Raw genomic sequence first — 16,624 nt, 5'->3', positions numbered from 1 at the left:
AGCCTGTAAATCGGCAGTGCGTCTACATGCGCCCATTCACTGTGCGATAAATCTCCGCCATTTTGGTTGTCTCTCGTAGACATGCAACAAATTAACGTAAAGTAATGGAGCTTTCCTCCAGCACGTGACCTAGCTCAACGTGCGCGAAGCAAGAAATGCACACCGAGTATTTACGCGATGCGCACACAAAATTATTAGCGATGCACATGGTGCTCTTTGCGCGTAAAACGGCGTTGCGTTCGTCACGTTTTTATTTGTATCTTTCCTCCAGCACGTGACCCTCCATGCAAATCCGTGCACGTGGACGTGCTGCCGATCTAGTCGTTTGTTCTATATCTATGCCGTAAACCCACACGAGCACGTACCCCATTTGTTTGCACTACCCTGTCTGGTTCTAAATGACGTCACACTTCGGTACTCATTGTCTGGATGGGTTATTAACACAATCCATTGTTTATATGCTGAGGCCTATTTATAGCCCCAGTCAAAAGCGCCCATCCACCCAGTACATGTGTGCACGTTTGTACAGTATGTGACAGACTTGGCAGAGCTAGTGCCAGCAGTATTTACTTGACCACAAACATTGCAAAAGAGTTAAACTGTTGAGATCCTGAATCCATCAAAGTCCCACAACAGCTCAAAATAGAGGTATCCTGAATCAATCAAAATCCGCCAGTTCCGCTAGGCTTCCAATCCTGAATCCATCAAAATCCCCCAGTTTGTGCAATATGGAGGCATCCTGAATCCGCCGAAATCCCCCGAAACAGGGGGGGGGGGGGTGGATTTTGATGGATTCAGGTACGTTAGGGTTAATCAATGAGAAGCTTCAGAACCGGGAGAACCCCTTATCGATGCATTGGTTTCTGCCATGGGAATGTGACGTCACATAATGAGTGGCGCTGTTCGATTTCACCATTTAACCTATTTGCATAATTTATGTCGGTGAATTCTGATAGTGATGTTTGCAATTTGACCCGTCCTAGCCAGTGTTCCCAGCATGGAACACTTCCTCAGAGCACGCGCTCAGCAAGCTAGCGCATGCGTAATACCGAACTAAGTGACCTTTCGGACTCGACATTTCCGTTCAAAAAGATGGATCAAGCATAAGTGGGAACATGACTTACGGTTTCGTTGCGATAAGATAACGATCACACCAAATGCCAGTTCTTGATCTCCCTTTTCCCAATTCAAGTGGAGTTGCGGTGTAATACAACTAAAACTTTAGGTTGGGTCTCTCCCCTTTCACAAAAAGTTACACAATATGTACATTCAGGTAGGGGTCGCTATACAGTATAAGTCTGGAAATTAAATATTCACAAGACTTTAAAATCAACATGTGACAGTGATGTCAATTCTAGTTTTGCATATTAGTAAGATAATCTAGCATGTACCTACCTAAGTTTCATGACCATCAAACCTTCCCTTATATGTACTTTTGCCTGTAACACTCAAAAAACTTCAGGACGGAAGCCATGCATGTCAAAATCACAAGTTAAAAGATGCGAGTTTGGGGGCCCAGCGAGTCTGCTTCCCTGCATATGGTTGCAGATAGGCACGGTGGCAGGTCATTCCGTCTACATACTTGGCCTGACATAATATCATTATACAGGGTTGTATGGTAGATAGTGAGGAAGCACCAAATCCTCTATTTTCCAGGAGGATTCAGCATTTGTACACCATTACTGATTTCACGGGGTGAATTTTTTTACAGTTCAATGCAAGTCACATGCGTTAAGTTCAAATATATCCACACATTTTTGCTACAGTTCTCATGGAAACACTGAACAATGTGGCTTGCAAACTTTACAAATTGAAATAACAAAGCGATTGACAATTTTGTGCATAAATCACCACGTGTGCCTCGCGTACATACATTTATCGTTAATTTTTGGTCATGTCATGATAACATTTCATGTTTTTGTTAACTCTATGCATATGTATGACATACCATACCATACCTATTATAAAAATAATTTTTCATCAAGCATTTTTTTCGTGAGCTATGATGATGTGATGAAAATATTCAAAAATCCATAAATAATCACACGATGATTTCATTGTGATGTTACCTCAATTTTCATGTATAACATGTCTCTTACTAGTTTATGTATAAATTTTCAACCCAATTGGACTTGTAGTTCTTTAGATAGAGGGACGTTAAATAATGCACTTTAAAATTAAGAAAGTTATGTGGCACATGATGACGTCAAGATGATGTCATCATTACATCACATGTCGATGCACACCTTTACTAGGTGGACTTTGCGTCCAGTTTGGAGTCAATCTCATTGCAGACAATGTCAAATTGTGTACATGTCAGTAAAAGTTTTTTTTTTTTTACTTTCTGGCCTCAATAAGTGATGAAAATTAACTGTTAATGTACACATACATGTACTAAAATAAGTCAACACCATAAACATGTAATCAATCTCCTTCCTCTGATGATTTTTTTTTTCCAGCTTACAGAACTGATAGATAAGTCAGTCAGTATATCAGCTGGCGAGAAAGATCCAGTGAGACATGCTTTGGAAGGTCTTCAGTTTTCACAACCTTCTAGGTAAGGTTATAAATATTCCATGTAGTGAGTACTTCAAGTAGAATTTGGTTCAGTGTATTTGTATTGGCAATACTGTTTGGGTGTTGTTTTGGTTTTTGTTGTGTGTGTAAGTGATGTTATTTTCACCAGGATAAATTTGAACAGGATTAGGCCCCCCCCAAAAATAAGTCGGTCTCTGGTCAGTGCGCGCGTTGATTTTAATCATGTGTGTCAACCTTTTTTTTTCTTCAAATTGTCCGCGGTAGCTACAGCAGCGCCCTCTATTGCCGCACCTCCTCAAATTTTTTTACCAAGGAATGGGGAAATTGCACCAAGGCAAATGATGGAGGGCACCAAGGCAAAATATGGAAGTCCCCAATGTATATAAGGACACAACAAAAGCAAAATAGTACCCACCTTGTCTGTACAATCCAAGCTTCCAAAAAAAACAAAAAAACGTGTCGCCGCATCAATTCCGGAACTCTGGTCTGACCAGAGACCAATTTAGTTATTTTTTTTGGCCTTAACAGCAATGCACAATTACACATTCCAGTAAAAGATGAATTTACGCTTAGCGGGATCTTGCTTGGACAATTTTAACAACAAGCAGATTAAAAATTGGGCAGATTATTCTTATAATATTTTCAATTTCCTCAGAAACCAGTAGCCATTTTTAATGGTTTGATAGTGTAGCGCAATGCATTTTTAAAATGATGAGGATATCGCGTTAAGGAGGGTGCAATTCAGTTTTTGCTGGTAGCTAGCGATGTGCGCGTGCTCTCGCACAGGGTACGGGGGCACAAGCTTACGTGCCCGCCCTATAAAAGCCGCCGTACGCTAAGCGTCGTGCTCTTTCGACGGTTGTATATAGAAGAAGCCTTTATACCAGCGTGTGTGGTGGGTATTCGTTGACCCGCTGAGTCCCTGATCTACAAAATCATGCCAATCATTATCTAGTCACTGTGGGGGAGCCTCACACTTTGTGTGGGTCAAGTGGGTCAAGCCGAGTCCCTGATCTACAAAATCATGCCAATCATTATCTAGTCACTGTGGGGGAGCCTCACACTTTGTGTGGGTCAAGTTAATTAGTCAATTCACCCTTATAATTCTCGAATCAATAGTTCAGTCATTGTTATCGTACGAGCTGGAATATAGCTAAGTAGCCTGTATAGGTGAGGGATAGGCGAGGCACCTGGGTAGGCGAATAAATAATCTTCCGAAACACAGATCTAGTGTCAGGTCCCCATCCTTCCCCAGTCCCCCTGGTTAGTCCGCTTGGGTTGTGTGAGCGAGAGTGCGTGTAAGGGTGATCCTTTGGTAGTCTGCTGCGGGCCTTGCAGTAAATCTCCGCCGAAACGGATCTGCGTACCCGACCGTAGAGGCTAGGCCGTTCGCCGCTACTCGCCGGGGCAGTCGTCGGAGGCAGTACCGCTACAAATTGGTGTCAGAAGTGGGATAGGCGCCGTTGCTTCACTGCTAAAAATCACCTGCGCCTGTGACATCACCTAGCTAGGAGTCATCACCCCAACAATCTACAACTACCACTATTAACCGACATGGCCGCCAACGAGATATCCGTGGAGGACGAGTTACAACAATCCTTTGCCGGGAACCGCGATCTGACAGAGATCAAGGAGTTGCTGCTGGCGCAGAATCGCCTGTTAAAGCTATAGTCCATCATTTGCAGCCATCCGAAAAGTAACTGGCGTAATTATTGTTGAAAAACAAACTTGGTTGAAAGATAGTAAGGGAACTAAACGAAAGAAGGCATTTCCAACGGTGATTCTTAAGAAGCACCGTAGGAAAATTTAAATTAGTAGTTCGTTTTGTTATTCAGCGCAGCGCGCACAAGTATTGGAACAACGCACACGCGCGCGCGGTTGTTATAATTCGTCGGATCAGTGCGCTACGTCGCGTATGGCTGCAATTCAAAACAATTCAAAACATGATTCAGTAACTTTTGATTTGAAATTGAGATCTTAGAATGCTGTTTTTATCGATATGTACAGCTGAAGCTTAGCTGAAACTTCATCAGGTTAGTTGTTCAGTATCCTTCATTAGATTTTGAACCCTTTTGTTGCTTCAAACGAACAAAATGCACTAATTACAAATGATGGACTATAGCTTTAAGATTGCAGCTTCGCCAAAGTGAGGCCAAGTCAGAGGCAGCACAGCAGAGGACAGATAGACGCCAGAGGACAGGCAGCCGTGAACTTTTCACATTCACAGCCACCCCTACACCAGTACCATCACCAAGGCCTACCCCCAAACCCAGAACGCGATTCTATAATCCCGTTGCACCAGCGCCTACGCCAGTGTCTACGATAGACGTCCCGTCGCAGACGGTAGACGAGTTGACAAGCTGCGGCGAGTAGGGCAGTCGAACGGAGTTGACGCCTACTGGTCATTCGACCGCATGCCGGCAGCCGGGGACCCAAGGTGGAGTTCCGTTGCAGTTTGTGAAAGACGCAAGCCAGAGGGAGGGCGAAAACTCCCCGGACCTTCAAGGAATGGAGGTCGAAAACAAAGGAGAAGTTGGGGTGAAGAGTGAAGTGGGTGTTCCTACCAGACGTTCCGAACATCATCCCCGACAGATTCAGCGCGAAGATCCCGTGGCAAAATTACAAGCAGCATTTTGAGCCCTGCAAGTTGGCAAACAATTGGAGTGATCGCCAGGCGAGAGTGTTTTTGGCGGCAAGCCTGCAGGGCGATGCGGTCAAGGCATTAGGGAATCTAACAGCAAGCGGGCGCCACGTAACTTATTCCGAGTTGGTTGGGCTGTTGGAGAAGCGGTTTGGCCCAGGAGAGCTTGCAGAAAACCACCTAGCGGAGCTGCGGCATAGGCGACAAAAGCCTAAAGAGACGCTGCAGGAATTGGGACAGGCATAAGGGAGTTGGCTTCACTCGCCTACCTGGAATTGTCAGAGGAGGGGGGTGATCACCTAGCCAGGGGGCACTTCTCTGATGCGGTGGAGGAACAGGCTATCCGAGAAGAGATCTTTCGAGCAAGACCATCATCACTGGACGAGGCTATCAGAGCTGCACTAAACACTGAAGGGTTCCTTAAGATAGAGGAACAGCGGGCTGGCAAGCGGCCCAAGTACGCCCGAGTAGTAGAGGGCGATGCCCCAGTACCCCTTGGAAGAAATCAAGCGGGAGATGAAAGAGTCGGCTGAGAAAAATCAGCGCGAGGTGAGGGAGTGGCTGGAGAAGATGACCCAGCGACTTGACACCCTCCGGCCTCAGGAGAGGAGCGATCGTTCGAGTGCCGCCAACCAGAGGCGAAAACCAAGCCCAGAAGACGTTTGCTTCAGTTGCAAACGAAAAGGACATTTTGCAAGGAGTTGCAAACAACCCAGCGCAGTGAAGAAAATGAGGTCGGGAAATGACCAGCAGCTGCCCCAGCGGCCCGTGGGAAAGCTGGCGGAACAGCAGGGCCAGAAGGCGCTGGAGAGAATTTAGGCGAGAAAATCGAAGGCGACAAAGAAACCTGAACAAGGACAAGTAATGTAGCGGGCAATGGTCTATTCGTGCAGGCTATTGTGAGAGGGGTCAAAGTAAAACTTCTTGTTGACACAGGGGCAACACACACTGTGTTGTTGTCTCAACTTTATTTCAACATTTCCAGGGACCAAGACCCAGACTTACAACCATAGGCGCAGGAGTACGGAATGCTGATTGGAGTAAGATGGAGACACTCGGTAGCGCCTACATAGACATTCAGGTCGGCAGAACCATTAACTCCATCAACGTAGTCTTTGGCAACACAGGGCAGATGCAAGACATATTAGGGATGGATTTCCTGATTCCAACCCAGGGTAATCTAGACTTTCGGACGTTAGAGCTGAAGTTAAATGGGGAAACCATCAAGTGCACAGACGACCGAGGGGGTGGACTCTGTGCTAGAGTGGTCATAGGTGAAACTACCAGAGTGCCAGCTGGTCATGAGGCGCTAGTTCCAGGATATGTGTACGGTAACAAGTCGAATGGTGTAGTCGGAGTGATTGAGCCTACAGGGAGGAGTGAAATAGCAGATAAAGGCATGATAGTGGCAAGGGTGCTGGTGATGGCGGGTGAGGATGCACTTCCCATTCGAGTATACAACCCCGGCAAGAGAGAATGTGTCGTGCGGAGAGGGACGACGGCAGGGACGTTTACGCCTGTAGGTGAAGGCGACGTACAAGAAGTACAATCGGGAACTTCTTCGCCGGGAGACTCCTTCGATGTTCCTGAACACCTTGAGGACTTGTTCGAGCGAAGCAAGAAAGGCGTGGAGCCAAGACACCACAACAGAATAGCTCAGCTGTTGTGCCAATATGAGGACATTTTCTCAAAGGGAGAGGGAGACAAAGGACACACAGACTTGGTTCGCCACCGCATTACTACAGGTGATGCCCGGCCCATAAAGGAGAGACCAAGGAGATATCCTCCCGTTGAACAGGCAGAAATCCAGCGGCAGGTGCAAGACATGGTGCGGAATGGCACCATTGAACCTTCGGACAGCCCTTGGGCATCAAGAGAGGGTGTTTGCCGGACTGCATTGGGAGACGCTACTCGTCTACCTCGACGACGTTATTGTGTACGCAAAGACGGTTGAAGAGGAGTTGAGTCGCCTTGAGACAGGAAGGCAGGTCTAAAACTTAAACCAAAGAAATGTCACTTGTTCGAGCAGCGTGTTCTGTACCTTGGACACGTAGTGTCTGGGGATGGGATTGCGACAGATCCGGAGAAGGTGAAGGCTGTACGGGATTGGCCAACACCTACAACAATGAGAGAAGTGCAGAGTTTCTTAGGACTAGCGTCCTATTACCACAGATTCATCAGAAGCTTTGCTGATAGGGCTCGTCCGTTACACCACCTGACGGAAAAGGGAAGAGTGTTCGAGTGGACGCGTGAATGTGAAGAATCATTTCAAGACTTGAAGAACAGTCTTCAGGAGGCACCTGTTTTGAAGTTTCCTGACCCAGAGGCTGAGTACATACTAGACACCGACGTGAGTGGCGTGGGCATAGGCGCGGTCCTATCACAGGTGACGGACGGGAAGGAAATGGTGGTCGCCTATGCTAGTAGAACGCTTAGTAAGGCGGAACACAACTATTGTGTGATGCGCCGTGAGTTGCTGGCAGTCGTCGTATTTCTGAAGCAGTTCCGACAGTACCTGTACGGCAATAAGGTCACTGTAAGGACAGATCACGGAGCTCTACGTTGGCTTCTCAACTTTCGAGAGCCACAGGGTCAGATGGCGCATTGGCTGCAGGTTATTAGTGAATACAACTTCACGATTATCCATCGGGCAGGACGCTCACACGGCAACGCAGACGGTTTGTCGCGTATCCCATGTAATCAGTGTGGACTGGATGAACAGACAGAAGTGCCAAAGCTGACGACACCTGTAGGTGAAGAAGAACATGAGAAGCCAGGGACAACAGTTCCTGTAGCAGGAGTGAGGAGTGTGACCGTTTCACCTACCATCTGGGTCAGTATGGCAGCTGAGATTAGGTCTACAATTCGACGATGCGATGTGTGCGCGAAGCAAAAATCCCTGGCCAGGGCTAGGAAGGCGCCACTACAGCAGCATGTAGTGGGCGCACCTATGGAGCGTGTCGCGCTAGATATTTTGGGCCCCCTACCAGAAAGTGCGAAGGGCAACAAATACATCCTAGTCATAGGTGACTACCTTAGTAAATGGATGGAAGCTTACCCTATACCTGACCAGACAGCGGAAACAGTGGCAGAGAAGTTTGTGAAGGAGTTTGTATGCCGATTTGGAGTGCCAGAAGTCCTTCATTCGGACCAGGGCCGTAACTTCGAATCAGAAGTGTTTGCAGAAATGTGTCACATCCTTGGCATCGACAAGACACGGACTTGCCCTTACAACCCGAAGTCCGACGGAATGATTGAGAGATTCAATCGTACGTTGATTAACATGGTCGCCATGATGATAGAACCTGATAGGCGACAGCGTGATTGGGATGACAAACTTCCGCTGGCAACATTTGCATATCGAGCGACGCTGCAGGAGTCGACAGGCGAGTCACCAAACATGCTTATGTTGGGGCGATAGGTGCGCCTGCCCATTGATCTGTCTTCTGAAGTAGCAGCGAGCGAGAGGGAACCGGAGGACGTAGTAGGAACGGACTACGCGAACGAGCTGCGGAAACGAATGAGAGCTGCTCATGACAGGGCCCGAGTTTGCTTAAAGCAGAGCGCCAGGAGGCAAAAGAAAACTTATGATCGACGAGCAACACGACCCAAACTGGAGACCGGTAACTTTGTGTGGTTACACAACCCTGCCAAAAAGAAGGGGCTATCACCTAAACTTCAGTGTAGATGGGAGGGACCCTACCTCATCCTGGATAAATTATCAGACGTTATCTACAGGATCCAAAGGAAACAGAAGGGCAAGATGAAGGTCGTCCACTGCGACCGACTGAAACCCTACCTAGGTGAGCTGATCCAGGCGTGGACCGTCAGTGCACCGACAGGGGAAACACCGAGACAAGCGGCCAGTCATCCCTTAGACGCAGGTGGTGCAGTTGTCCGAGGCAGTACAGCTACAATAGGCTTGAGAGATTCCATACCAGAATCAATGAGAATAGAATCCAAAATCGGAGCTGGAATCGCGACTCCACTTTTTTGAGGAATCGATGCTCTGATGTAGCCAATTCCAGTTCCCCAAAACTCCTTCAAAGGACGCAACATTTGCATATCGAGCGACGCTGCAGGAGTCGACAGGCGAGTCACCAAACATGCTTATGTTGGGGCGATAGGTGCGCCTGCCCATTGATCTGTCTTCTGAAGTAGCAGCGAGCGAGAGGGAACCGGAGGACGTAGTAGGAACGGACTACGCGAACGAGCTGCGGAAACGAATGAGAGCTGCTCATGACAGGGCCCGAGTTTGCTTAAAGCAGAGCGCCAGGAGGCAAAAGAAAACTTATGATCGACGAGCAACACGACCCAAACTGGAGCCCGGTAACTTTGTGTGGTTACACAACCCTGCCAAAAAGAAGGGGCTATCACCTAAACTTCAGTGTAGATGGGAGGGACCCTACCTCATCCTGGATAAATTATCAGACGTTATCTACAGGATCCAAAGGAAACAGAAGGGCAAGATGAAGGTCGTCCACTGCGACCGACTGAAACCCTACCTAGGTGAGCTGATCCAGGCGTGGACCGTCAGTGCACCGACAGGGGAAACACCGAGACAAGCGGCCAGTCATCCCTTAGACGCAGGTGGTGCAGTTGTCCGAGGCAGTACAGCTACAATAGGCTTGAGAGATTCCATACCAGAATCAATGAGAATAGAATCCAAAATCGGAGCTGGAATCGCGACTCCACTTTTTTGAGGAATCGATGCTCTGATGTAGCCAATTCCAGTTCCCCAAAACTCCTTCAAAGGACGCCCCATTCTTTAACGAAATGGGCCCCCAACAGTTTGAACAGCATGCAGAGCATCAAAGACAAACTGAGAGCACAACTATATTAGCTGATAGCGGTCCTCTGTTGAGAACCTTTAACTGCTCCACACCGCATTAAATATCACAAAGTGAGCAAAATATTTGTGGAATAGAAAAGCAGCCAGCACCGCGCATTATTGTCCACGTGGCCTGCCGCTATGTAATTTTCTCACGAAAATGGCAATCTTTCTTTGATGTAACATTTGATTTTTCTATGCTAATCAGGTTTCCTATCATTGTAGCAATTTTCATGGTGATAAGGAACAGTGTGCAGCTCCCAAAAATGTGAACAGGTTTTCAGAAAATTCATTAAATAAAGTGGAGAGAAAACTTTCAGAACCACCTTTCAAAAGTTTGTCTCAGATCATTTTGTCCTTGTAAAAAAAAAAGCAATGCAGTCCTGCACCTACTTTGTTCTAAAACAACTGGCAAGTGGCAATGAATCGTCGGCTATTTAAAAAAAAAAAAAATCCCAGGATTAAATATTGGAAATATTAAATGCAAAGCTCCACATGCATACAAGGTGAGAAATCATTGCTATAAAAGCATTTCATACCTAAAACAGTTGTGAACAAAACACCAGACGAGCGTAAGCGGGGGCAAATCGTGCATGCACATATACTGTGGAGCCGTAATGTGGTTTGACAGGCAAGCTGTTTCTCATCTTTGGGAATTCCCTTGTAGATGAGCACGTGCTGACTGAAGGATCGTACTGTCATAAATAAAAGGAATACTGAAAAATTGTTTCTCTTTATCTTTGTGCATGCACACATCATGTTGAAAAGCATGACAAGGGGTGTGGTTTGATTTTTATTCGTGCGATCGCAATCCATGAAGTCTTTAGTGACTGACATTATCTTGTAAAAATATTTAGATTGGTGGATTAGCAAAAGATCACGAAAATTAAATGAAAATATTCAAAATGTGCCTGTAAATTTCGTAGGGATTAATTGTCAATGTTCCAACTTCCGAAGCTACTTCAAATAATCCATGAGTGGGAGAGTCGCGTCGACATCGAAAGTTTCCAGGATCCGTATGAGTATGCGTACCAGACCCGCCCTCTTTTTATGACTGGCATGAAGTGGTTGATACCGGTACTTGGCAATCAAATGCGAATGTAGTGGTAATTTAATATACCAGAGTTCCCAATCATGATAACGTGAAGCATCAAAAAAGAAAGCACGTGATGAATTTCGATATATTCCGATACGATTGTTACACTGCCAAATGAAATGTTGATTGTACATAAAATTTTTTTTAATGGAACGAAGAGAAAACAGTGGTTTTTATGTGGTGACCATTTGATGGAAAATGCCAGTTTTTCAGTGTACCTTCATTACTATTGTCAACTGTTTTCTATTGATAGCGCTGCAAAATCAATGTAGTGAAATGCCGTGTCACCGCAACCAGAGAGGGGGGTCGGCACCAATGTTATTTGGGACGGCGTGGGTGAACTTGGAAAATAAACTGAAGAAAACAAACTGAAGATTCTGATTTGCAGTGATTGTAGGCTACTTTTATTCCTTGATGATGTGTCCCTGTCTTAATAATATCCCTGAAGTGAAGTGAAGTTAATCCCTGAATAATCCCTGCAAAAATCCCTCTGAAAATCCCTGGGTGTGTACTTTTATTGTTGTCTGCAAAATAACAAAACAAGGCAAGAAATAGTGAGTATAGACACATGGCTGTACATTCAATGTAAAAAATGGCTACAATGCTCAATGAACAGCATTATTTGCAGTGAGTACTTCGATGACAGTGTCGTACAAATTTGACATCTTTGCACCAAAAAATCTAACTAATTTAGTCATCGAAAGCAACCCTGTATGTTCTACAACAAATTAGCTAACTTTTAGAGGCACTCACCACGAGCTCCAGAGGAATTTCTCCCTTTTTTCTAGGGATTGGCCCAGCAGCAGTGACATGCTCAGCTCAGTCAGCTGCACATATTTTCCATGTGGCTGCAGACCAGCGAGAACCGCGCGTCTTGGCATTCTTCCACAGCCTATGTGTCTGTCTCGCTATTCCTATGCCAACACAAGATAACCCAGTTTATAAGCACACCCAAAACAAATTTGTAGAATATTTGTATTAATCTAAATATTAGTCGAAATATTAGTCTATTTGAGCAGATATTTACATGATCGTCTACGAAGTTATTACTTTGAAAGAATAAATTCGAAGCACTAATCTTACTGCCCAAGAACCCAATGTTTACATTTGTTCGAGCTGTGAAGAGTCTGAAATGTAATACATTTTGGAGGCAAAGTGAAACGCTCTCCCTAGACTTGCTACCAGTCGGCGTATTGTCAAAGGCCGTTTCCCCACATTAATATCTCAAAGGTTTCTATGACCTTGTGAAACAAACAGCATATGGAAAGAATCATGTAAATGTATGCTGCCCCTTTTTTTTCTTCATATATGAAGGTCACTCATTGCAAAACTGTTAAAAAAGACGTGAATCTGGGACTGCGAAACATTTCAAATTTTGTTAGAAAATACTTTGAAAATAATAGACTTTGTACACATAACAATTACAGAAGTGGCGTCTAGACACCACATTCTTTTCCAGCATATATTTACTTGTATGTGAAAAAAATCCCATATGGGTCTGAGTTATTTACTCACATTATCATTCATCAATAATTCAACAAAATATGTTCGGCAAATTGAGTCATAAATGCCAGTTGGCAAACCAAACTCACTCTTAGACTTCATTGCCACACGGTAACCCACTCCAGCCTCAAGATACTGAAAATTCATGACTTGCACATTGTGGAAATATGTGATGTTCAAAAGTGATTTGATGGAGATGAGGTTGTGGAATGCTTGAAGACATTTTCATAATTTTCTGGGTAAATGTAGCCTTATCGTGATTGAATAAAAAAAACTATTGTTTCTATCACGAATGAATACAAAAGGTACTTTTGAGAGCTGTTTTTCAGGTCCTGTTTAGGCCCGAACGTGCAATTTGTGTAAAAGTCATCGTTGGGGGCAGCAAACAAATCATAGTAAAATTGTGACATAATAAACAGGGCTCCCGATGCAGCGTAGTTCCACTGAAACTGTTTGCAAATCACTCCGCGCAACGCCATGATTTACTTTACTTTACTTTACTTTATTCCACCTCATGGTACAATGCAAAAATATAAATATAATTCTTCAAAATAAATTAGGTATGTTAAAACAATCAAATTAGGTTTTGCCCTTAGCCGACATTTTTCGACCATCTTATAATGTTCAACGACCATCTTATAATGTTAAAACAAATAAGATAAGAAATAATGTACTAGTATTAATACCAAGAGATGCAGGGGACCCACAAAAAGCAAGCTTGTCGAGTGCGAGTCCCCTGAAAAGCAAAAACAATAACACAATTAACAAGGTACATAATAACAACAAAAAAGACTCCGTATAAACATAGACAATACGAGAATGTAAATGACAGGGACAATGAGTGTGAATTATTGGAAAGAAGCATTAAAAAAACTAGATTTATGTTTGTGGACAAACACAGGGCTGTTTCGGTAACTTTTTGGTGGCATTTGTGACATGTAAAGTTTCAAGTATAAGTTCCATCCAGAAAGCATGTGTAGTTATATGGTGGCATATAAATATGTGATTACATTCTAATAGGACTTTGAATTATGACGTCACATATCACGTGATGACGTTGTGATGACGTCATATAAAATTTCATCTATTATCATCTATAACAACCTGCTGCTAGAGTGTGCTCTAAAATTTTACGACATCACCGTTAATTTTCTGTATCATTGAAAGCAAGTTTTAAATTAAAAGGCACTTCCGGTTTCAACCGGAAGGAAGAGTTACGTGATTGTGCACCTAATATCAAAAATGAAGACCCTCGATTATTCTATCAATTCCAGCAAACATCAAGTTCAGGTTTCTCACGGTTGATTTTATATTGATTTTCAAAGACTAAATCTATTAATCTTTAACGTGATGTCACATGAACCTCATCTGTAACACATCCCAGTCTAGGTACATACCAACTTTCAACCCAATCAGACCTGTAGTTCTGTAGATATTGGCCTTCAAAATATGTTTTATTTTATATGATGTCATATGTCACGTGATGACATCATTATGACGTCAAGTTAATTTTCATCTATAAGACATCCCGGTCTAGGTACATACCAACTTTCAAACCAATCGGACCTGTAGTTCTGGAAATAAAGCCCAATCTGTCAGATCTAGCCGAATTCTGCTAGAAAATGGTCATAACAGAAAAATTGCATATAATGTGACGTCACGTGACTCATGATGACGTCACAATTACGTCAATGTTCAGCACACATCTTCAGATGCTGGTCTAAGTGTGTGCCAAGTATAAAGGCAATCGGATTGATTTTAGTGGCCAAAGTGCCTTGGACAAAAAAAACAAGTACAAATGCTCTGGGCAAATTGACTGAAAAATAAAAATAAAACTAGAGCTCTGTTTCTGTTTCTAACAGAACATAGGGTTTTTCCGCATTGTTTTTTTTAATTGAGGTAATGTTTTTCTGTTTTGTGCAAAACTGTGTGCATTTACCTTTTGTGTTATAAACCTAATTGAAAAAGAAATTGTATTTTGGCATATTGCGTTTGTGAAATACGGCAAAATATTAAAAATTTGAAAAAAATATATAAATAATCACAAGATGATGTCATTATGACATCACCTCAATATTTATTTGTAACACATCCTGGCCTACCCCCATACCAAGTTTCAACCCAATCTGATTTACTGTTCATGAGATATAGGGGCTTAAAATATACAAGTTAATGATGACGTCACATGTCTAATGATGATGTCATGGTAACAATACTTGGCAGTGCTCATTATTTTATTGTGGTTTTAGTCTGTACCATGTTTGAAAACAGTTGGATTAATAAAGGTGTTAAATTTTGTAAGCAGAATAAAATTGGCAATATTAAAAAAATCGTAAAAAATCTACCGATGATGTCATCATGACATCATTTCAGATTTTGTGTAGTAGTACTATTATCTACCCACCCACCAAGTTTCATGACGATTGGACATTCCCTTATATATGTTTTAAAAAATCACATTTTTGATGACGTCACACAATTTTCACAATTTTGTGAATATACCTGTCATCTAACAAACATAATACAAAAAGAATTTTGAATTTAGCATATTGCGTTCGTGAGATATGGCTTAAAGGTCCAAAACTTCAAAAATTGATATAAAATCACACGATGACGTCATGATGACGCCACTTCAATTTTTACCTATAACACATCCCGGTCCACCTACATACCGAGTTTCAACCCAATCCGACTTTAGTTCTTCAGATATAAGGTCTTAAAGTTTTCACATTTAAGATGACGTCACGTGACCCATGATGACGTAATCTTGATGTCACTCTTCGGGACACAAACTCACTATGGGGTCTTTACATATGTTAAGTGTCATTAGAATACAAGTTTGTTTTAGGTCCAAAGTGCCGTGGTCAATAAAACATGTACAAAGTCTATGGGATTAGGGTTAGAACAAAAAAAATAAATAAATAAATAAAGGCTGTTTCGGCCGGTTGCCGAAACAGCCAATAAACTGAATGACAAAGACGATGAATTTAACAGTGAACTGAAAGGTGAGTATTAACTACATTTTGTGTACGGGGCTCATAATAGACAGTGATGCTATTACAGTAAACAGCATTAAAGAAAATGGCAATAAAGAAAAATGGCATGCTTAAAGCAATAGTAGAAGCATAAATAAATAAACTGCATGGCAAGAGGATAATTTAACAGAATATCAAAGAAAATTAAAATAATGATAAGCCACATTTTTTGTACAGGGCTCAAAATAGACCATGGTGCAATGCGAGAAAAATAGAAACAAATAAATTAATAATATGGCTTAAAGCATTACTAGAATCACAGAGTAACAAATAAATAAATCAAAAGAAAGAACTTCTACCAGCAAGGGATAATAATACGGCTCACGAGCATGAATATTTGTTGAAAATAAATTGTTTGATCTTAACTTTCAATGTAGAAATGGATGGCGATTTCTTAATAGATTTGGCAAGGGAATTCCAAAATATAAGGCCTTCAAATTCAACACTTTTCTTTGCAATGGATGTCCTTACTGAAGGCAAATGGAAGTCATTGGCCTGTCTAGTTAAATGGGTTTGTAAAGTTCTGTTACTGTAAAACATCGATGAAATGGATTCTGGAAGACTATTTTTTGTTACCTGAAACATAAAAATACCAAGTTGATAATAATATAAATCATTTATTTTCATTATCCTATCTTGTAGAAAAAGCGGGTCGGTATGGGCAAGGTAGCTAGTATGATTAATAATTCGTAGAGCTTTTTTTTGTAGTAACAATAATCGGTTTATTTGAGAAGTGTTCCCCCACGCTAAAATTCCATAATTGATGTAAGACAAAATCAGAGTGTTGTACAGAGATAAGAGAATATACTTAGGGGCATAGAGCTTTGGTAATTTGTTTATAATATTAGTAACTTCTGTTGTAGTTGGATGAAAATAGCAAGAATGTGGGTTTGGGTTAAGGAGGTAATCAGTGAATGCATTTTTGCATTGGGCAATATTTCTTGCCAGATTTGGTCCTATGTTTACAAAAAAATTATTGA

General features: G+C 42.7%; 1 protein-coding gene across 3 annotated transcripts in view; it reads left to right on the top strand.

The window, feature by feature from the left end:
* Window positions 1-16,624, top strand: part of LOC119741352 (ankyrin repeat, SAM and basic leucine zipper domain-containing protein 1-like) — a gene marked incomplete at its 5' end in the record, with an annotated part of 83,638 nt that overhangs the window by 43,362 nt on the left and 23,652 nt on the right. For all 3 annotated transcript variants that reach the window (XM_038217109.1, XM_038217115.1, XM_038217105.1), the window contains 1 exon segment: window positions 2,460-2,557. In XM_038217109.1, coding sequence (XP_038073037.1) covers window positions 2,460-2,557 — 98 coding nt within the window.

The sequence above is a fragment of the Patiria miniata genome, unplaced genomic scaffold (genome assembly GCF_015706575.1).
Source record: "Patiria miniata isolate m_02_andy unplaced genomic scaffold, ASM1570657v1 HiC_scaffold_11, whole genome shotgun sequence".
Taxonomy (NCBI): domain Eukaryota; kingdom Metazoa; phylum Echinodermata; class Asteroidea; order Valvatida; family Asterinidae; genus Patiria; species Patiria miniata.
Note: the sequence above shows the minus strand (reverse complement) of the source record. Positions and strands in the feature narration are given on the sequence as shown.